The 21,398-nt window shown below is 51.1% G+C and overlaps 9 protein-coding genes across 9 annotated transcripts; 2 read left to right on the plus strand and 7 right to left on the minus strand.

Annotated features, from left to right (window-relative positions):
* Positions 1–97: 97 nt before the first annotated feature.
* Positions 98–1,255, minus strand: CGGC5_v000872 (uncharacterized protein; the record flags this gene model as incomplete). The annotated part of the gene is made up of 4 exons (XM_066150730.1): positions 98–648; positions 700–820; positions 895–988; positions 1,059–1,255. The coding sequence occupies 4 exons, from the start codon at positions 1,253–1,255 to the stop codon at positions 98–100; spliced, it is 963 nt and encodes a 320-aa protein (XP_066009900.1).
* Positions 1,256–1,548: 293 nt separating this feature from the next.
* On the minus strand, positions 1,549–2,883 carry gnl-3 (Gluconolactonase; the record flags this gene model as incomplete). The annotated part of the gene is made up of 2 exons (XM_032020067.1): positions 1,549–2,517; positions 2,572–2,883. The coding sequence occupies 2 exons, from the start codon at positions 2,881–2,883 to the stop codon at positions 1,549–1,551; spliced, it is 1,281 nt and encodes a 426-aa protein (XP_031882712.1).
* Positions 2,884–3,244: 361 nt separating this feature from the next.
* Positions 3,245–5,251, minus strand: nit-4-7 (Nitrogen assimilation transcription factor nit-4; the record flags this gene model as incomplete). The annotated part of the gene is made up of 2 exons (XM_032020066.1): positions 3,245–3,977; positions 4,026–5,251. The coding sequence occupies 2 exons, from the start codon at positions 5,249–5,251 to the stop codon at positions 3,245–3,247; spliced, it is 1,959 nt and encodes a 652-aa protein (XP_031882868.1).
* A 1,026-nt stretch (positions 5,252–6,277) lies between these two features.
* hxnP-2 (Major facilitator-type transporter hxnP) lies at positions 6,278–7,995 on the minus strand (the record flags this gene model as incomplete). The annotated part of the gene is made up of 5 exons (XM_032020065.1): positions 6,278–7,113; positions 7,174–7,376; positions 7,430–7,554; positions 7,606–7,756; positions 7,805–7,995. 5 exons carry the CDS (start codon positions 7,993–7,995, stop codon positions 6,278–6,280), a joined length of 1,506 nt encoding a protein of 501 aa, XP_031882869.1.
* A 1,604-nt stretch (positions 7,996–9,599) lies between these two features.
* On the plus strand, positions 9,600–12,969 carry frc-0 (Formyl-CoA:oxalate CoA-transferase; the record flags this gene model as incomplete). The annotated part of the gene is made up of 2 exons (XM_032020063.1): positions 9,600–10,120; positions 10,173–12,969. 2 exons carry the CDS (start codon positions 9,600–9,602, stop codon positions 12,967–12,969), a joined length of 3,318 nt encoding a protein of 1,105 aa, XP_031882833.1.
* A 3,861-nt stretch (positions 12,970–16,830) lies between these two features.
* On the plus strand, positions 16,831–17,217 carry CGGC5_v000877 (uncharacterized protein; the record flags this gene model as incomplete). The annotated part of the gene is made up of 1 exon (XM_032020062.1): positions 16,831–17,217. One exon carries the CDS (start codon positions 16,831–16,833, stop codon positions 17,215–17,217), a length of 387 nt encoding a protein of 128 aa, XP_031882832.1.
* Positions 17,218–17,951: 734 nt separating this feature from the next.
* CGGC5_v000878 (uncharacterized protein) lies at positions 17,952–18,376 on the minus strand (the record flags this gene model as incomplete). Its single annotated transcript, XM_066150731.1, has 3 exons — positions 17,952–18,039; positions 18,115–18,147; positions 18,210–18,376. 3 exons carry the CDS (start codon positions 18,374–18,376, stop codon positions 17,952–17,954), a joined length of 288 nt encoding a protein of 95 aa, XP_066009898.1.
* Positions 18,377–19,247: 871 nt separating this feature from the next.
* Positions 19,248–19,761, minus strand: CGGC5_v000879 (uncharacterized protein; the record flags this gene model as incomplete). The annotated part of the gene is made up of 4 exons (XM_066150732.1): positions 19,248–19,384; positions 19,444–19,473; positions 19,546–19,618; positions 19,678–19,761. The coding sequence occupies 4 exons, from the start codon at positions 19,759–19,761 to the stop codon at positions 19,248–19,250; spliced, it is 324 nt and encodes a 107-aa protein (XP_066009899.1).
* Positions 19,762–19,913: 152 nt separating this feature from the next.
* On the minus strand, positions 19,914–21,003 carry CGGC5_v000880 (uncharacterized protein; the record flags this gene model as incomplete). The annotated part of the gene is made up of 2 exons (XM_032020060.1): positions 19,914–19,974; positions 20,273–21,003. The coding sequence occupies 2 exons, from the start codon at positions 21,001–21,003 to the stop codon at positions 19,914–19,916; spliced, it is 792 nt and encodes a 263-aa protein (XP_031882829.1).
* Between the last annotated feature and the right edge of the window lie 395 nt (positions 21,004–21,398).

A 21,398-nucleotide genomic window follows, 5' to 3' on the forward strand; every position in this document is an offset into this window, starting at 1 on the left:
AATAGGAGAACCTCAATCTTTCTTCCAAGCCGAGACTTTGTTGGAGACTCAAGCCATATTTGTGGCTACTTTCATAATAAGACATCAGAGTTTTCCCCTAGAAGATCGCCACAGCTCCTGGCGGGCTTGCAACGCCGCCAGGGACGTTCAACGGCACACTCACAAACATGAATGACCACCTCTGCTCCTTATTACATTTCGCAGCCAAGTCTTCGAGATCAAAGCTCTCTCCAATGGGCATGCCCCATCCGCTGAGGAAGACTTCGTGCATGCTAACACCCCATAGCTTCGGGCTAGGCCAGGCCTCGTACGCAACAGTGTCAGAAGCTACAGCTGCGAAAGCGTTGTCCCAGTGCCATTGAATAGACTCTTCAGTCGCTTCAACTCCGCAACTTGATCGGACTTGCCGACGTGGTAGGGCGGCTTGCTGGTCCACGGACAGAGCGCGATAAGCCTCAAGCCATCCGGTTCGGACTAGAAGTATATCACCAGGACGGAAGTGGACCTTTTGGGCGCTCGCAACGGACTTCAGTTCGGAGAGCGGAATGCCGTGAGCTGAGAACGGATCAATTTCGATACCTCGTTCGATGGCCCACGAATACCAATCCAGGAGAACGCCGCGGCCAGTGATGGTCTTGTTGGCGATGTCTGCCTTGCGTTAGTTAATTTCAATCGGGAGGTTAAGAACACGGTACTTACTTTGGATTCCAATCTTTAAGTTCGCTTTAGGACCAGATATATCGTCTTGAGTCACACCGTTGTAGTACTGAAGAGTCGACTGGTAAGGGTAATGCCGAGGACCGTCCCAGTGACTTGACCCCTGGGTATTGATGTCTAGCTAGCGTATGCCGTTAAAAGAGTTCACGCCAGCCTATACTCTCAAAATCGGCTCACCTCGTCATCATTTGCATGTCCTTTGGCGATGATGTTATGGGAACATGGCTTGCGGACTGGGTTCATCGGTTGGATAAATACATTCAGGGGAAGACTGATGGGGAGGAATGATATTAGCATTCACCAGTGTATGCCAATAGGATAGGTGAGGGACTGCAGCTTACTTCAGGGGTGTCGTGTCTCCAGTAACAACCTCAGCAGTCGCAGCCTTGACTAGAGATGGGTTGAGTAAGTTGAGAGTTCCCAACTCATCTTCAGCACCCCACAAGCCCCATGCAGATGCTTTCGGGTCGCCCTTGCGAAGGGGTAACTCGCTGAAACTTGGCCGAGAACTTGTCTTAGTAGTCGTAATAGCGCCCATGTTTCTGTGTCAAAGTAACTGATAGTAAGATGATATATTTCGAATCAATCACGGTATATAACAGACCCGGAGACATTCATCCGAGAGTGGCTGCGCCAGTGCCTGTGTCGGTGCCAGATTCCGGCTGGGGATCCACTTCCCCGGCCTTCTGTGGAAAGCAATGCCGATGGTGGTTCGGCAAGATCGGTATGCTCTTCGGTACTTAAGCCACAACAAATCTGATGCGGGGTCAGGTCTCTCTCAATTACATGCGGTTCGCAAACTTCTTACGTAGTTGCTACCATGCCTTTGTCTTAGTAAGACTGTACTCCGGAGGTGTTCAACTGAACGCGATAAAGATGGTCTCTCCCCGCGATGTAAAGCCAGTCCTCTACCCACTGCATGTTCACGGCAACATCGCCCTCCGCGACTTTGATGATACCAAGCTGCTTGCCGCTGGAGTCGAAAACACTAACTCCGCCCGTCACTCCTCCGTATACCCGGCCATCTCGGTCCACTTTAATGCCGTCCGGAAACCCCGAATCGGCATACGCAAAGACATCGCCGCCGCGCAATGGGAGTCCCGTTAAATGAATCTGGTATTCATAGATTGTGCGACCACCAGCTGGATTGTCTGACGCATTGCCGCGGTTTGTGACGTAGAGTTTGTCCTCCTCAAGATTCAGAGCAACACCATTTGGGTTGGTAAAAGGACTACCACCAGCGCCGGCAACCATCCTTAGGTCGCTAGTCCCCATATCCCACCTCCAGACCCCGTTGGCTAACTCCGGCTTCAAAGTGTCGTTGAAGTTATCATAGCCGTAGTACCCATCGGTGAAGTAAGCAACCCCGTCTCGTGTGATAACCACGTCATTGGGGCTGTTGAATCGATGCCCAAAGAAGTTGTTGAGAACAATCTCTGTTTCCAGTGTGACAGGATTCATTCGAACGATGCCGCCGGGATTCGTGTAGTTGCCCTCTTGTGCCCAGTAGACACTCCGGTTGTGATAGTAAGCGCCATTGGGAACTGTGAGCTGTGGCGAGGGATAGACCTTCTCCGTAGTCGGTGGCGTGTCATTGAGATTGACTCGCCAGACCCATGACATCGCGTCTGCTGAGAACCCTTCCTTTGGTGGGTGTAGCTCGGCGAAGAAGATGCAGTTGCATTCAGGTGAGAAGACAGTTCCGTCGTGTACTATACGCCGCGAGAATGAAGGTCCTGGGGGAAAGTCGAAGATCGACTCAATTGCAGCGAACTCAGGGCCATCGTTCACTTGTAATATCTTGAAAAACTTCAGTTAAACATCTTGCCTTTGGAAACAAATTGATGTAAATACCTGATACATGTCCTTGTCTAAGACAATGAATGAAGCATTTGCGAGAGCTGCGCTGGCTTCTGCAGCAGCCTCTGTTGAGTGTCCATCGAGAACTTCGGTGCCCCACCAAGTTGTCGTGACGTTGCGGTTGAAGTTCTCGGCTGGAAACACATTCCTTAAACCAGCTGGCACCTCATATGCGGTGGGAAAGTTGCCGTTTGAAGCTCGAGGGTTCACCAACGGGATACTTGCAGCCTGTGCCTGTGGAACGTCTCCGAGGAAAGACCCCACCGCCACCATGAAAGAAAACAAGGCGAAGGAAGACGACATCATTATTGCAAACCAGATGAGAAAACGGTTTTTGGCCTGGCGCTGTTCTCATTCCCATCAGGACATCTCGGCTGATATCCCACTACTTTTTATGATTTCTAAGTCTCCATACCCGCGTTGCTATATTTTGGAATGAGCCGTGATGATCGATGAGGTAGACCATGTAATTGAGTTACTGCATCACGTTTTCCCATCGCGTTGGTAGCGACTAAGCCGGACTACCTAGAAGTCGGATTTGGATACCGAAGTGTGGATGGAGGGTTGCAGCGGTTGCTCATGTGATAGAGAAAACTTCCCACAAGAATTCGACCAGGAAAGTTGGCAAATCTGCTCCTCCAAAAATGTCAGGCGATCAGAGTCGCTGTCATTGGAAGCCCTCGGTATTCGGCAACGACGGCCACAACATCCCGGTGCCAGAGAACGTCGATAAGCCGGCAACCCCCCAAGGGAAGGCGTCGGGATGAAACCCGGCGCCAGTATCCGTACCACCGTAACCAATATCATCACTCCATACCCCGCCGTCAGCTGCAGTGAAGAGAGAGTTGTTATTGTTTGTTGCAGAAGAGTCGGCAGATACCGAATATGAACCAGGAACTGAACCCAGGGACCCGCCAGTACCGTTGGCGAATCCGCCTCCATTATTCTCGGTATTTCTCGTGCGGAGTTGGCGTTGGCTGGTTTGTTGCACATGATTCCTTGGCATGGGTGTATTGTCATGTCCGCCGTTTCTTGACGGCTGTCCCGTACTCAAGAGTCTTCGAATAGTATCCAGACTTCTTCCACTCCCAGGTGTATGCGAGGCTTCCTTCTGCAAAATTCTGAATGCGGCCGCAAGACGCGCTGCAGCGTCTTCTCGGTCTTGTTGTGTCGTTGCTCTTTTCAACTCTTCCGTCTCAACAGTTGCCGCGGTATATATGCAGTAGCTGACTTGATAGGTCATCAGTCTATGGGGAAATGTTTGGGAGTACAAGGAATGAATGGCATGAATCTTCTTCGAGTGTTCGATGCAAATTTTCATGCTTCGCTCTTTCAGGTCCTTGTCTGAAGAACTGAGATAGGGTCGCCTGAGAAGAATATGAAGGGCATGGTAAAGAAGACTGCTATTGTGTCAGTTTCATGCTTTCTCTTACATCGGATCAACGTACTTCAAGGAAACAATATGCGGCGGCGGGCTTTGTCTCAAACCAGAGATATCCTCTATCTTCAGAGCAGCAGGCATGCTATCGTACCATTGATGGATTTTGCTATCAATGTCTGCAATCTGAGAGGCAAACTCGTCATTCTTGGTCACACTAGAGAACAATAACATCATGGATGTCGTGATTTCATGTAAATGACAAAAAGCGCAAAACGTTGACGTAGTCCACGAAGGCAACAGAACGTAGTTATCGGAAACTTCAGTGGCGTGGACCGGCTTCCAGAGGCGTTGATCGTCAACTTTGTCCAATATTTCTTGAGCAGGGTAAGGACGTCTTGTCAATGAGGGAGGACGCCCGAGAGCGAGGCTCAGAGTTTTGTCCCATATGTACGCTGAGTTGTACAGCCGCTTGCGAGTCTCGATCTCGGCTGGCGTCCATCTTTCCAGCCGGGACAACTTGGTGATGTCAAGGTGAAGACCAATATCTTTCATCATTCGGATGGCCATCCCAGTGTGAAGCCAACCTTCGGAGCTCTTGCCCGAGGCGCACTGTCTGCCTCCAAGTATCAACAGCCCCTGAATAGTAGGTATGGCGGGTTTCGTTGCTGCCATCTCTTGGAGCAGCAATTCTCGAGCGCGAGCGATGAAGCGCTCTCCTTTGCTGACGCCGGAGCTATCAGAAGATTCTTCAGGTAAGTGCCTCGCTGCCAACCCAAAGATGCATAGTAACAGGAAGTCAGAGCAGTATGGGCCTCCCAGTGCCAGATCCATCATTAGAATAGGCCTATAGACGCAGCTGTGCAAGGGGTGTAACCATGACCAGTATATGTCTAGCAGGGCCATGCCAGTGGTTGCATCTACTCCTGTCCCATTCATTCCTGGCTTGGCAGCAATAAGAGGCAGCCAGACAGAGTCCATTAGAGCGTACTGGGACTGCAAGGTTTCGATGTGGCCCCGTATCGGGTCGCTCGCCTCGTTAAGGTTGTCTTCCTCCAGAGCCCCGGCGTGGAAACGACTTGTAGGGCCGTTGTAGATGACTGCTCCATCCTCTCCAATGCCAACTTGGAACCACAAAGAGCCCTCACCGTCGGGCTCTGTCGTAGCTGTTGCTCGACTGTCGTCGTTTGATGGTCCATGGGTAGAGTCCGACGTTGCGTTTGTTTGGGGCGTGTATGTCTCATGCCTCTGGTTCGTGTTCGGAGACCTAGATGTTTGGTTTTCAGGCTCTCTCATTGAAGCTTCTAGGCTTCTAATCCGGGCGTTGGCTTCACGGAGTCGGGATTCCGCCGAGGTGGGCGCCGGCCAGACACACTCCTCGCCGGACCGGCGACATCCAGTGCAGATGGGCCGATGTCCACTGCATTTGACTTTGCGGGATTTGCAGCTGGAGCAGGCAAATCCGTATCGGCGTGACTTCCGGGTTGCCGAAGACGTCGGTCCTGAGGTTGAAGGTCTCGGTATCTCCGCCGGACTCGCCGCAGGGTCTGAGTTCGAGGTTGGGGTCGGCATTCGGAAAATGACCATAGGCAGACTTCCGAGCGTCCGCGATGAGAATCGTCAAGATCACGAAGAGTTTTGTTTCATGTTGAAAGAAATATTGGATAGCGAGAAATGGTGTTAGCCTTCGGAATCTTGAATTGGTCGACGTTGATTTAGCGTGCCCGCCTCGGCATCTGTGGGGTTTGCGGGGTCAACATCCTAGATGCCGGTTCCCCCGCGAACTCCGGTCCCACAGCAAACCCCCGTCTTCGGGACTCCGATAGGTAATTGGAGCTCAGATGGCGTTGTCAATCAGCGAACATGCACTTTCACGCGTTTCTCGCAACATGAAGTTCTTGACAGATCGGTGTAATTCTCATGAATATAGGCAGTCTTCATCCTGACAGTTCTTCATCTTGCAGTACACATCACTTTCGTGTGACTTTCACGACACCACCTGCCAAGCTGGCATACCACGTATGGTTTGAGTTACGGCTTTTGTCTTCTCGATTGAAGTCATACTCTTCAATGGCTATGAAATCAGAGACAAGGGACGCTTCTACCAGGCCAACCAATCTTAGCCGCTATGAAATGTGTCTCAAGATTTATGTTACTGTGCCGGATAAGTGTAGTGCAAAGAACAAAACCGAGAGATAGCTGTCATTGTCTTTGTAGTAGTAACTGTTGCTACACTTCCTATATTGTGTTAATGCTCAATAGAACCTCGTTGAGAGGGTTTTCTTGACTGTACCTAATCTTTCTGGTCAACTTCCAAGGTTCTCAAAGTACGTATCTATACAGGGGATGGTCGTCGCCCTTGTCCGCAACTTCAGCCGGAACATAGTCCAAGTCACTCTTGCCATACTTCTCGTCCCTCTTCTTGTTCTGAAACCTCAAGCATAGGCTAAGAGCAGTTGCCAAAACAGCAGCAGCAAACAGAATGCCGGCACAAGTCCACATGCCCTTGGCATACCACGGCTGGTCCGTCTTGGGAAACAAACGCGCACCCAGGATCGGGCCACACTGACCGACCATGCCGAAAATCGCCAGTCCGGCACCGCGCTTGGATGCCGAACCCTGATTGTCAGTTACCCAAGTGAAGGTAAGGGCAACAGCTGGGAAGACTCCTGCGCACACGAGAAAGGTCGCAAAATAGCGAACCCCGGTGGTGTGGATGGTGGCCAGTAAAACATATCCAACAGCTCCAGTGCAGCAGAAGAGAACGATGAAGACCCCACGAGTTCTGAACCGATCAGAAACGAAACTCGCCGTGACGCAGACCACGTATGCGGCCAGATAAGGACAGGCAGAAAAGCCTTGTGCGTGTAGCGAAGTGTATCCCATGGCCTGGAGAATCGTAGGAAGATATGCTGGCAACGAGCCGAAAGCGGTGTTGAGACAGAAAATGATCATTGCCTGCAAGTAGTTCTTGTAGTCGTAAAAAGCAGCAAAGGCCTGCTTGAAGTTGAGCTTTCCTTCTCTCTTCTCACCCCTTCCCTTGAAAGCGCGATGGCTGATGATTTCGTTTTGTCGGGGAGTGAGAAACCGGCACTCTGAGGGCGAGGGTGGGAGATAGAAGTAGGCTACTATGGCAAGGAGAATAGTTGGAGAACCCTCTACAAGAAGCTTCTGTCAGTTTCACGAAAATAAATGAAGTTGGAATGACCCTGACTGACCGACAAGAAACAAGAGCTCCCAATTAGGTATAGACGACTTTGCACTAACAAGACCATACGCCAGTGCCGATGCAAAACAGCTGGCCAGGGGAGAGAACGATATGAAGAGACCGTATCGAAGGCCCATCTCCCCTCGATGGTAGAAGAAAGTCATGTACAAAGCAACAGCCGGCACGAAGCCAGCCTCAAATGCTCCAACAAGGCTTCCATCAATCGTCAGTTATATTGCTCAACAAAATAAGTTGAGATAACTCACAAACGCAAAGCCATGATTCCCGCAAAGTTATGGGTAGCAGCCTGAAGCATACTCATGGAGCCCCAACCAATCGCCATGAGTGCTGTCCAGAGTGGCAACGGGACGAAAGTCCATACCAGAATGAGCTTTAGAACGTCAGCGGCTTCAGTGACCATTGAGAATGAGTGCGGACTCACCCAGTGGAACAAGATGTAACCAATGTACAGGATTGTGACGATCCAAGAATAGTCTTCAGATGTAATTCCCCATTTCTTGCCCATGCCGGCCGTGTAGGCATTTCCAACATTACCTCGATCTATGTAAGAAACAAGGTACAGAGCGCCCAGTCTATGTTCAATCAGTAAGTGATACTAACAGAACCTATTGGTGACTTACAAGGGAATCAGATTCCAGTCCAACTTCCTGAGAGCTTGTCCCTCTTCTTCTTTCGACCACGTGGGAGCAGTCTGTTCCTCAATCTTCATGGTCTCGTTGAAATCATCACCCTCGACGTGAACAGCGTGATCGCCGTGCTCATTCTCGACTATTTCTCGCTTGTGTTCCCCGTGTGGTTGTGGTGCTGCCATTGTTGCTGACAGAGGCGTATTGTCTGAAACGTACTCTGGCTCGATAATATGTGAAGTTCAAGGAGAACACCTTGACATGGAAGCCGGTGGGATAAACATGAGTGAAGCATGAACTTATACTCAAATGGTATTCTGCCAAAGCGACCGGCCCAACGGATAGTTGAGGCCTGTGAGACGACAACGCAAGAGCCAAGGACACAAATCGCACTATGGAGACGACCCCACGGGGAAAGGTCCCGTCCCTTTGTGGAGGCGAACGCCTGGATACGAATGGGCAAGTCAAGTCAACCTGGTCAAGGAACAGTCGGTATCAATGCCGACGCCTCAACTGTAATGTTGTGATTCAGGGTTACCACTGATTCAGGTCCATGATTGCAGCATAGTGTTCATCAGTTGCCTTCGAAGAGAGCAGTAATATTAGCAGACATCTTCGCAAGAATTCAGCTATCTAGACAGATCACTATATCTGTTATCCGTTTACTGTTTTAATTAGTTTCTTCTTCAGTAGCCATCTATTCTATCCCTAGGTACGTATACTGCGAAGCTACTGGACTGGGCACTCACCGAGGTGGTTATTATTGCTTCCTCCCTTGCTGTGAACCCCCCCTACTGGGCGGGCTCGAAACTTCTTCAAAATACATCTAGTCTATGGTTCTTGCTTTTACAGGCTTTCCTCTCTGATTATCGTCTTCGCCGCTATTATCGCCTTTATGTTGTTATTGTTAACATCCCCTCCCTAATATTGGGCCTGCTTTAAATAAGACTACCTTAGTCTTTCTAAAATCTCAATTTTGAAGAATCCTAAGAGTTTTCTACTGAGTAAATATATACTTATCCACGTATTGTTAACTAAGTCTTACTACTAGTTTAGATAACTTAAACTCTAGCCTCCCTCTAGCTATATCGCTACATCCTTTATATTGTTATTTTTATCTCTGCATGTCAAATTAAGATCTTGGATGCCTTATAAGGCTTCGTATATATAGTTCCTCGACATTAATTATTATCTCATGGACTGGCTGAATGGCTGCTGTACCTTATAACCAGCGTATCAAATCATTAAATATGATCTAATTCATGATACTAGGTCCACCTCCCTTTTGCGGAGGGGCACATCCGAGCCCTATTGCATATAACCACCGAACTTTTATTGAGGGGAAGTATGATGCCAAGTCGCTACATTGAGAGATGCCGAAGTATGTGGCGTTGGGCACAATGCCGAAGTTCATTGAAGATGCCGACGCAGACCCCGCATTTCGGAAAGTGATACCGAGACCACCACCCGCCCAACCGCGGGTTCACAGAGGCCAAAACGAAAGATTGCACCGACGTCGGAAACAACTGAACGATATGGACTGTGGAGAGAGTGTTAACCTCTCAAATTCGTCGTATTGTTGCCGATTGCCGAGGGAAATACCCTTGTGACTTCTCGCGGAGACCCGGAGGCGTGTATACAGCATTTACACTTACTACTGACGTCTCAACACTGGTTTTATCGACCATAGAAGAGACACTGTTATCCTCACACAGAAGCTTTGCGTCTTTGAAAAGCTTCCCACCATCAGGCATCGTATCGACGCAGTTCACCTGCCAGCACAGCGAACATGCCAGCTACTATCAACGGCTCAGACGGGCATCAGCTCATCGATGAGTTCACTATTCTCACGCCGAATGCCATGCTCGGCTATGGATATGACTCAGATCACTTCTGGTATGGTATCGAGAAGTACAAGCCTGCAGCAATCATTGTCGATAGCGGCTCTACAGATGGCGGTCCCTACAAGCTCGGCATGGGCAAGATGACCTGCGGACGAGGCTCGTATGTTCGAGATTTGGAGCCAATACTCGAAGCATGCTTTCACCACAAGATCAAGGTCCTCGTTGGATCCGCTGGCGGTGATGGCAGCAACAAGCATGTTGCTGAGATGCTCGACTTGGTGACGGAGATCGCGGAACGGAAAGGCTATTCATTCAAGGTCGCCACGATACAGGCCGGTATGGACCGTGAGTGGATTAAGTCGAGGATATCACAGAATCGCGTTGGTCCTTGTGGCCCGGTCGAGCCCCTTCTTCCCGAGGTGGTGGACGGTGCTGTAGACGTTGTTGCTCAAATGGGTTCTGAACCGTAAGTAAAGGCTTCAATAGGCAAAGGGCTGTCACTGACAAAACGAGCGAAGTTATCTGGAGGCTTTGAAAGAAAACCCTGATATCATCATTGGAGGGCGGTCTTATGACCCAGCCCCGTTTGCTGGTTTCTCGATCGCCAGAGGAGTACTCCCAGATGTAGCTTGGCATATGGGCAAGATCATGGAGTGCGGCGGCATCTGCGCTGTCCCGAAAGGGCGGTCGATGATCGCAACGATGAGAAGGGACTCCTTCGACCTTACTCCGCTGTCCCCGGCGGAAAGATGCACTCCTCTCTCGGTCGCTGCGCACACCTTGTACGAAAAGACTCGCCCTGATCGTCTCCCAGGACCCGGAGGCGTTCTAAACCTGGACGGGGCGAAGTACGAACAAGTTACCCCGAAGACTTGTCGAGTGTCCGGCGCCAAGTTCGAAACAACGCCTTATCAGGTCAAGCTAGAGGGCGTCGGTCATCTGGGATACCGTACAATCTTCATTGGAGGCATTAGAGACGCCATTCTCATTGACCAGATCGACAACTTCCTCGAACGCGTCCGAGTGTACTCGCAGAAGCTATTCCCGGACCTGGACAAGTCTGAGCAATGTCAACTTCTGTACCACGTATACGGCAAAGACGGAGTGATGGGACCCCTGGAGCCGGTTCAGGCACGCCCGCACGAGATCGCCGTCCTCGGCGAAGTGGTCGCTCCGACCTCAGAGCTGTCTCACACCATCGCCAACAACGTTCGCGCTTCCATCTTGCACTTTGCGTACCCCGATCAAGTTGCGACGACGGGAAACTTTGCTAGCCCCCTTTCCCCACACGAACAAGATGCTGGAGCTGTCTTCAAGTTCAGCCTCTATCACCTGGTGGACTTGGATGACGGTGAAGAGGCCTCCATCTTCCCCATTCGCACTCAGACAATCGGATCATCGCAAGCATCTCCTGAGCCAGTCACTCACCTCTCTTCTGATGTCTTCAGCAAGATCGACAACGGAGAGCTCACCCCCTTGACCTCGAAGTCTGTTCCTCAAGAAGAGGCGCCCTTGAGTCAAGTTGCACGAATCATCCGATCAAAAAACTCCGGTCCATTCGAGATGACTTTCGATGTCATGTTTGACGACGAATCAGTTTACAGGCGTGTCAGGGAGGCTAACGTCTTGACCAACGAGACCATTAAGAAGCTCTACCGTGTCACGGACGACGATATCCTGACTAATATGTACTTCGACCCTGCCCTCGCCTGGAAATGTACCATCAAACGGCCATGGGCTCAAGGCAGCGTCGGCGAGCGCGACACTCTTGGAACACAGCAACATGCACCACTACTTGGAATTCGCATACCTGCGGCGAAGGCTGCCGTTCACCCCAAGACTAACGGCGTCGCTGTGGCTTCCAGCCAAGTCATACCCCGTGAAAGCTTTTCAGCTCAGGATGTTGTCCAGGAGATATGGAAGGGGCTTAAGCTCCCTGCCGAAGCCCTCAGCGCGCTCAATCTTGAGAATGACGGCGGACCAACCCTGCCCTCGTCCTTCAAAATTGGTGTCCTTGCTCAGAGTTCCATTGCCTTGTCTGCACTTGCAGCAGCTCAGATCCACGCCTTGCGTAACGAATCTTCTGTGCCTGCCGTCGATGTTCCCCTCGAACACGCAACCGTTGAGTTCAAGTCCGAAAGACTCTACATCCTCGATGGGAAGCCAACCCCTTGCCCCTGGGGCCCCATTGGAGGTCTGCACAAGACATCTGACGGGCATGTTCGAGTCCATGACTCGTTTCCGAATCACCGGGATGGCATCCTCGATCTTGTTGGCTTACCTCATAGCTCAACCAGAGAACAATTGTCGGAGAAGCTGTCGGAATGGGCCAGTATTGATGTTGAAACTGCTGCAACGGTCGATGGCAAGCTAGCGACGTATGCCCTGAGATCGTATCGACAATGGGATGCCCTTCCTCAGTCTAGAGCCATCAGCAATTTCCCCATCGACGTCACTCAACTATCTCCCGAAGAACCCGCTGGCTTACCTGCAAGAATGAGAAGCGGCAACACGAAATGTCTTCAAGGCCTCCGGGTAGTCGAGATGAGTCGCGTCATTGCCGCTCCACTATGTGGAAAGACGCTCGCGGCCCATGGCGCGGACGTTATCTGGGTCACCTCACCAAACCTGCCTGATCTTCCGACCATGGATCGAGACTTTGGCCGTGGCAAGCGGACCGTTCAACTCGATGTCCGCAAACCCTCTGACAAGGAGAGATTGATCGAGCTGATCAAGACAGCGGACGTCTTCATTCAGGGGTTCCGTCCTGGCAGCCTTGCCAGCCACGGCTTGTCACCTGAGGAGATAGTCAAGATGAACCCCTCCATCATCATCGCCAACATGTCGGCATTTGGGTCACAAGGACCTTGGTCCGGTAGGAGGGGTTATGATTCGCTTGTGCAGACCTGCTCCGGGATGAACATCTCCGAGGCAGAGCACGCTGGGAAAGGGGAGCCAGCGCGTCCAACGCCATGTCAGGCACTTGATCATGCCGGCGGATACTGGCTCGCGACTGGTGTAATTGCTGCTCTGTACAAGCGAGCAACTCTGGGGGGCTCTTGGCGCGTAGACGTCTCTTTGGCAGGTGTGATGAAATACTTGCGGAGCTTAGGACAATATCCTGCCGCGACAGGCTTCGAGGTCAAGGACTACGAAAAGCCAGAGGATGTTCGGAATGTGCTTTTCGAGACGAGAGAGACGGGTTTCGGCTCCATGACGGCCATCAGACACAGCGCACGTGTTGATGGGGTCGAAGTTGGCTGGGACGTGATGCCGAAGCCTTTGGGTTCTGATTCCCCTGAATGGATTCATTAAAGTTCACTTCAATGTCTGGAAAATGCGACACATTTACTGAAATTTAGTTTAGGATAAGATCTCACTTCTATATAGAATCATTCGAGAAGCTGTGTTGTACAACAGTTAGAAGAAAGCGGGAGTATGATCTTCGTGTGGTGAGTCAGAACATTGACCCAACACGACCAACAAAGGGGAGAGAACTTTGATATCAGTCGCGTGTCTCAACTTAGCGGTATTGAAGCTTATAGCAGTTGAAACTGACTTGAAGCCGCGAGGACTGAAATCTCCTTGTATTAAGATTCTACTGGAACAACTGGACCATGCCCTTGTCGCCCCTAGCGGAATAGGGTCCTGGCTGAGAGGAGAGAGGATGCAAGGAGTTGTATTTTGGAACCAGAACTTTCTGTTCAACGGCCGTTACTACTATTTCACGATAATTCGAGACCCAAATCCCTGCCCATCCCTCGGACGAGTCTGCCAAAGAATCAGGGAATAAGCCAATGGTTATTGATCACGGTTAACCTGACACTTGATGATGCGCTCTTACACTCAATATTTTAGATTTAGGCCAAGTCTTATGGATTACATGTCACTTGCCACCTTCGGCGCCTATGTTCCTAATTCGAACATCAAGCTACCGGAATCCCCCCCGTATTCGGTCTCAAGCATGCCTCCTTGCCCCCTTTCTCCAGTCCCCGCCAATCCATCTGCTTCGTTTTAACAACTAAGCTTCTCCGCGCCTTCGTTTTAGGACCCTAAGCTTAACCGGCAAAGCGGCAAACACATTCCTATTATATTATTGTGGACCTTTCTGTCCGCAAAGATATCACGGAGATCTGGGCGCGCGGAAATGCTTCAATGAGCAAGTTTACGTGGCCGCCGCAGCACCGGCCATCCGCGCGGAAACGCCCACGAATCAGCATTATCGCCGACGGAGCTGCGGGATGAGTCGTTGCGGCTACACTGTGTCAGCCACGAGTCGACACGAACCCGAGCCCTTGGATGCGGCGGCGGCGATACCGAGCGAGTGGTGACTGATTCGCGCGGGCCACGTACATCTCCCGCTGCGGGGTCCAGCACACATTCAATGCGTGGACGCTAAGCTTTTGCCAGTTGAGACTGTTGACGCCTGCCATTTGTCATAACGGCGTCTTCATTATTATAGATGGAGGTGACAAGATGCCGAGGACTTGGCCGAAGAGAGTGGGGATGAACGATCGCCGGCGTCTACATCGACAAGGAACTCAAGAGATCATACATCGTACGGCGATCCCCCGGAGACTATTCTTGTCGCATAGATGCCACCTGAAAAGTGATAACCGGAGTACCCTGAGATCAACATACCTATTGAGAGTTGGTGAGTTCAGGTTTTCCATGGTTTTCCGAACCATTTCTACTAACAGAGTTTGGTTGTCGGGTTTCTACTATTATTTTTGAGACTTGGTGTTGCTCTTATTCACATAGGCCGGTGCGATAGGGCGTTGCCAAAACTACCTCAACCCGTGTCAACGCCCGTCTGCCTACGGCCGTCCTCGTCCGATCCCTTCGGTTTTAGCGTTTAACTCAAGCTTTCCAGTTTCTGTCGCGCGGCGGGCCCAAGAAGATGGGGACTCACATGGCAGTCCCTGGTTTAAACGGCACGGCGAGGCGCTTGTCCCATTAGTTCGGATTCCTCGCAACCCAGTCCTCGCTATCGCATGTCCTATACGATTGTTACCAGCCAGAACTCAACCCGGGGCAGCCGTACTTGCCCGTGCCGCTCCGACGGAGCTCCGATATCTCCTTGAGATTTTGCCGGCGAGGGCGGCTGTCCCACCCGTTTCGTCTGAAGATTCATGCCGTTCGTAGGCAATGGTGATCCTCTCGTCCTGGTCATCCTCCGGTAACCTCCGCACGCCTCAGAATAACAAAACCTAATAAATCTGCTCAACAGCCACATGGGCTCACTTGGTCAAGTGCTCACGTCTAATTACTCGTGGCAGTCACGATACTGGTGGCGCAGAAAGGTGTGGCATAGCATGAGCAGTCAGAGACACCGCTTTTTACTTTCTGACTACTTTGTCGCCTATTGACTTTGCTCTAGAGCGGAACGAGTATCCGTCTGATACTCGTAAGCTTCTGCAGGTCGAGAGCATCTGTCCAATGTGCCCCTCGTTTATACTAGAATTCTGATTTAAGCTTGTTCACACATCTTTAATCATGTTCGGAGATCAGATCAGGAACCGCAACTTTGCCCCGAATGAACATTCTTGCCAATGCGATTCGCACGACATCAATTCTATGTCGAGCAGGGAGACGACAATCGAAGTTGTTCTCACAGCGTCTGCACGTAACACCTGAACTGCCATCAGCATCGTGTGTCGATGAAGAAAGAAGCTTTTCCGAAACACGCACTGCCGCCGTCAGCCTGGTAGAATCACACAGACCGCACTGGACACTTGCGGGTATCTCAGGCCAGCTCCTGCGCCGGACATGAGCACATTCTTCCTACAAGTAAATCTTTCCAACGAACATGACCCAGTCTGCCGCGTGTAGCAAGCTTCCAGTGCGCCGACAATACCAGCAGAGTTCCCTGACTCCAGGGTCCATGCCGATAGACAACTTTAGTAGGGCGCACGGAGTAGTGGCGGCGACCGAGACCGAAGCGGCCGCTCATGTCACAGTCCCAGTCTTCGTTGACGGGGGACGCTGCCCACGAATCAGGCACGATGCCGACTGGACCAAGACATTGGGTCAAGTGCCAGGGATGGGGTCTCTTATGCCCTGGAGCTGTCATTGATGAACGACGTTCGACGTGGACAGAGCCACTTCGGACTGAAGAGGGGTAAAACGTACTCACTTACGCGGCTATCAAGGCGCATTTGGAACACCGTCGGCTTCCTAGAACGGCATGTAAGTCGCTCATCTTTAAGCCGATTTCCCGTATTGTCCGCGTACATCGACACTGCAACCAAATGTGCTGATGATTCATCAAGAACTACTTGCTTGTAACCATCGGTGCGTTTAGAGGAGGCCATATTGTAAGCTGGCTCTGGTCCGGGCAAGTCATCGGGAGGCATAGTTGAACCAACGCAGAAATTGGCCTTCTGTGCATCATAGTATTAGTTACAACACATGAAGCTATGATACAGGAGTTAAGTATGCCTCACTCCGAAGTTGAGATGAGTGGCTAGCAAGCTAGACTGTTCACTGTGAGAGTATAGAGTGAGGCGTACTAGGCGCTAGAACGTCCTACCTTCCCCCACGTTGGTCCGAAATAAGCATATTACCAAACGCGCTACTATAACAAACAGAACAAGTTTACTCTGCTGCCGAGGGGACTTCGGCCGACACTGAAAGCTTATTCGGCAAAGTGGCCGACCCTTAGTCAGGGAGCTCCTGGTCCAACGTCCCATCTAGACCTTACTCGGACCCTGTCCCCTACGGATCGACGATGCATGAACGTTGCCCTGCTCTACCAGATCTGCGGTCGTCCAACTCGGACTCGGTGATGGCCTTCTGACTTGACTTCGTTGGTATGGGGTTGGAAGAAACAGGCCGTCCCAAAGCATAGCGGGCGCCTTTCCTGTTCCTGTCGAAATGGAGAAAAATAGCCGGCTGCATGATGCAGCCAGAAAACTTGCGCAAGACATCGCGGGAAGCGGCATTAGACTGGTCGACTAAGGCACAACGGCACCTTCTTTCTTTGTATAAAGACGTCCGTTCTCTCGCCGTAACCGGTGGGAGTTTTCCTTGTTCATCAGCTTACTTCCTCTATCAATTAACATCATCAATCTTATTCACTATCTTGAGTAATAGCTTCTAGCTACCACACTACCACACTACTACAACCAACTCAATACTCTACTGTCTCTTACACAAACCACAACAACCGCCAACATGCGCTTCTTCACTACCGTCGTCCTCGCTACCATCGCTGCCAGCGTCAGCGCGCTTCCCGTTGCCCACGAGGCAGACATCACTCCCGCTCTTCCCCAGGGCATCGAGGAGGCCGCTGTTGAGCCCATTGAGGCCAGAGCCAACGGCAAGCCGAACACCCCTGCGGATGTCAAGAAGCACGACGACAACCACGAGAGACAGCGTGAGGGCAAGTGCGGCACGGGCTGCAAGGATTCCCTCGCTTCGTACCACTCTCAGGCATCCAAGGACTCGAAGAACTCTAAGGCCTCCAAGGCCTCTCAAGCTTCAAAGAACTCCCAGAAGTCTAAGGGTGGCCGTGATCTCAGCGCCGTTGAGGCGACCGAGGCGGAGGAGATGGAGCAGTAAATGTGATTCGAGGTTACAAGAATATCAGGAGTTACATGGAGTATTAGATCGGGGAATAGCGCCGGGATATATAAGTCTTCTGGGTAGTAGCTGTGCTATATAAGACAATGAACGAAACATTTTCCAATTGAATGAAGGTTCTCTGTTTGAATAGCCGATACGAAGTTGACAGCAGTTGTATGTCTCATCAGTCCGTCAAACATCATAAGATGATAAAATATAACATGTAAGTTTGTAGTTCTAGTCTTCGCGGTCTTGAACGTGGCAGTTCACCACTGTTAATTTAACGCGCTGTTCCCCGAGAGGCGGCGAGAGATTGTGGAGGAGAGCAAGCAGGCTATGGCCCGCAGGGACGGCGGCGGCGGGGGTGACCAAGATGACGTGGCATGGGTGCAGTGATCTGCTGTTAGTGGACTCAACGTATGATGTTCAGAGAGTGTTCTCTGGTAGGGGTTTACCAATATGTTATGTATGTTGGCTCTTGATATCCTATGCTTCGCCGTGTCTAATCGGCCTCATCTCTGTGATAGTGTGAAAAAAATGCTAAACAGAAAGCGAACTCTCGCAATTGAAAACAGGCCTTTCCTTCCATTGAGTTTTCCGCACCTTGTCTCCCAGGTCCTTTGCACACAGCGCCGCCTCGTTTAGAAACCCGTGAACCTGCCCGGCTTCAGGTGCCCATAACTGTCCCCAAAAGTACAATTGCCTGGTCGCAACCTTCAATTCACCGATGCCTACGGTAAGCTAACCCTAATGTAGTGACTAGTCCTGTTTGTCATGTCGACCGAAGCATTGGACGGCTTGATATTGATGGCCGGGGGTCTGTCAGAATAGGTCGCTAGGTCAGCAGTCTCGTCGGAAATCAGTTCTCGAGACCCCAAACGGGCTGCTACTCACCCCACGCAGATGTAGCCCGTAGTGGCATTCAAGCTGGCACACTGAATGTACAGCTTTGGGTTCCACTCGACCAGGCTCTCCCGCCCAGCGCAGACCAGTCCTGGGGGACCACGGCGAGGGACTCGGAGGAGGACGTCGGGCTGGGTATGTAGGGCGGCGGGCTCGTGTAGGCGTAGCCACTAGCCACGCAGCTGGAGGCCGACTTGAACTCGTCGGCGCGGCTCTCGGTGTGGCTGATGGGCGAGTTGACCTCCAGCTGCATGGGCTCGAGGATACAATCGTCGCACTGCCGGGGCGCTGAGTTGGTATCATTGCGCCATTCGCCCGGCACGTAGTCGCTTGGTAACAACGGACAGTGTCCAGCGCCGTATTGCACATCAGAGACCGAAGAGGGTTGCGGTCCTGACGAATGGGGCTCGGATCTGCCCAACGACGAGTGCGAGGATGACGACTGCGAACACGATGAGCTCCGCAGAGATGTCATCGCTGCGCCCCAAGTCGTTTCGCTGGCTGATGTTATCTCCGAGGAAACGACAACCCTCCAGGCCAAGCATAGGAGACGAAAGTTCGATATAAGTATGTTCAACTTTCTGAATATTGTTGAGGCGATGACCATCATAACCAGAGAGTATCCTGGCGCGGGCTCGCTCCTTGACCAACCTGGGGCCTCGGACAACGTATTCCAGTAAGCAACCTGCCTCCAACACCCTGCTCAGAAGTACTTCATAGCCTCAGTTCTAACACAACTACCCATTCAATCAGGCAGGATGCTGGCTGTAATAGCCCTGATATCCTTGTCACTAAATACGACACAAAAGCAACGAAGGCGCAGACAGGGAAGTGGCTCGACACAGAGCACAACCCAGATGTAAGCATTTCAGCCATCCTCCCCTAACCGATCCAAGTCAAAACATAGTCGAACCTTCAGCTAACAGGCGGAAAACAGCTACAATTCACGCCTGATTTAATGAAATTTCTCTCATCCGGTATTCTGTCGAATGGAAAGCAGTCTGTCTTCTCGCGGATAAATGCCGATGACATAAAAAATACTGGAAAAAGAAGTTTCCTAAAGGCACTTTTCCGAGGGCGGGCAAAAGCCAGACTCTCTATACACCAGAGGACTACTTCCAAGATCAGTTCGGCTCTATCGGAAACCGAGCGCCAATGGTTCTCTGCGAGAAGAAACTGAACAACATGAAGGGCAAAATATTCGGGTTTGAAGACCCGGTTGCCCGCAATACAATGCGAGACTTGCGCGATGGGGCTTTGACTGGTGATATTTCTGATCAGGATGAATTCTTTAGAGGGATCGCCAGAGTAAGCTTTTACCGCTATCCAGAATCCACACGCCCGCGAAAGCTTGATACTGATGTATTCACTGTAGGCAATCTCGGTGTTCGTCTACCTGAACCACCCTGACGTTTTACCAACGGTCCAAGGCAACCGGCAGAATCTGTTTAATGCAGCTCGTCTTCTTGCCATGTTGATCATTGAATTTGCGAACCTGGAATATCTTGTCAGGGAATTTGATGACGCTTGGTACGAAGAAGCAGCCAGGCGAACCCGTGCTTGGGCGGAAGAGATGCTGGACAGTATACAAAACGCCCTCGCTCCGCTTGTACTCTCCGGCCGGGCACCGCCAAACATGGCTGCCATTCACGCCGCGATAGCAGCCCTGAGAGGTCGACTGGGTGACATAAAGGCGCCGCCACGTAAGTAGCAGGCAGTATTATTGAATAGACCCGCATTGTGGCTTGAACCAGCCCGGCCAACTTTGGCTCCCAAATTAGTCGGTTGATTCAGCCGCCTCGCGATGTTTGGTTGGTTGGTTGTATGCTATTTTGCAGCAAGGGTCGGGGACTAGCAGACAGGTCAGCAAAAGACAGCCAGCAGAAGGGCTAGTAGTTGATGAATAACACGCTGATGAACAAGTCCAAAAATCTTAATCCAGTTCCAATATCGCTTTTTGCCCACCAATCAATCAGTCCTGCCAAAATCTCATCAGAGACCTCTTCAACTAGGCATCGATCTGCCCCTGCGAGGATAGATCCCGGGTGGGCGAAAATAGGAATCTTCGTCATCCAAGCCGTTTATCCCATGAAGCTGTTCGTACAGGCCCGCCACGTAAAGAGCGCTGCAATACATCCACCCAACATACCTGCGATCGCTGCCGTCAATAAGGGGATAGCCGCGATCGTACTGGTCCTCTTCGTCGTCCTCCTCGTCTTCATCCTCATCCTCATCCTCACTCTCTTCCTCGTCATCCTGCTCGTTATCACCATGCTCTTTGTCATTCTCTTCCTTTTCTTTCAAAGCCTTACGAATGTCGAACTCGTCCTGGGTGCCATTTGGTGTCCAGGTTCGATCAACGATAGCAAAAGCCATTGGCGGCAGTTCCGATAAGAACAACGCTGTGCTGTCGTTTGCTTCCTGGAACTGGATGATAGTGTTGAGGCACTGCTTGTCGACATAAAGACAGTATCGGAAACGGGGCATCTGGATAGGGAATATGTTCAGGTAGGCCTTGGTTGGGAACATGGGGACGTTCTGCTCAGACACCCATTGATTAAAGTGTTTCCTAACTTCAACCCGGGAGGCGTTGTTAAGGGTGGCGCGGTCCTCGATAACGACCCAATCCAAGTACTGCTCAAGTAGCTCAGCGCGTTGGTACTCAACGAGTTGGTTATGGCAGAAGCTCTTAAGCTGCGCGAGGTAGCGGTTCCAGAGTTCGTCGTCATCGTATGTACAGCGGTAGATAACGAAGCCCCACTTGTGGATTCCGGTGCTGAGCATGCTGAGGCAGGTGCGTTGGTAAGCGTCTCGTCCGTAAGCGGAGAGGTGAGTAGGGACCTCGTCGAGCGTGCGAGCCTTAAAAGGGTCTGGTTCCATGTTGTGTAGGAGCTGGTGGAAGAAAGGTTTATGAGTGGGAGAGAGAAGGGATTTAGAAGTTAGGTGCGGAGGTTATAATTTATACCTAGGGGCGTTAGTCAGCCTATGTAAGATGGCCACAAACAAGCCTCCCTACGCTTCTCTTGCTCAAAAGAAATATTCGAAAGAGTCAACTCGAGGCAAGTATCTAAGACTAAGAGAATATCATGACAACAGCAACAAATATTCAATGCTGCCCTAGGTGGTGTTTATGGTCAGATTATGTGCGATATTTCTTACTGACAGTTCATGCCGCCTGGCTAGCAGCAAGACATGGCATTCCGCAGTTAGCCAATTGTGATAATTACCAGGATGAACGCCGGCTAAGTCGTAAGCATTGGTCGGCAGGCTGAATG

The sequence above is a fragment of the Colletotrichum fructicola genome (assembly GCF_000319635.2).
Source record: "Colletotrichum fructicola Nara gc5 chromosome Unknown KSG_Nara_v1_contig01, whole genome shotgun sequence".
Lineage (NCBI taxonomy): Eukaryota > Fungi > Ascomycota > Sordariomycetes > Glomerellales > Glomerellaceae > Colletotrichum > Colletotrichum fructicola.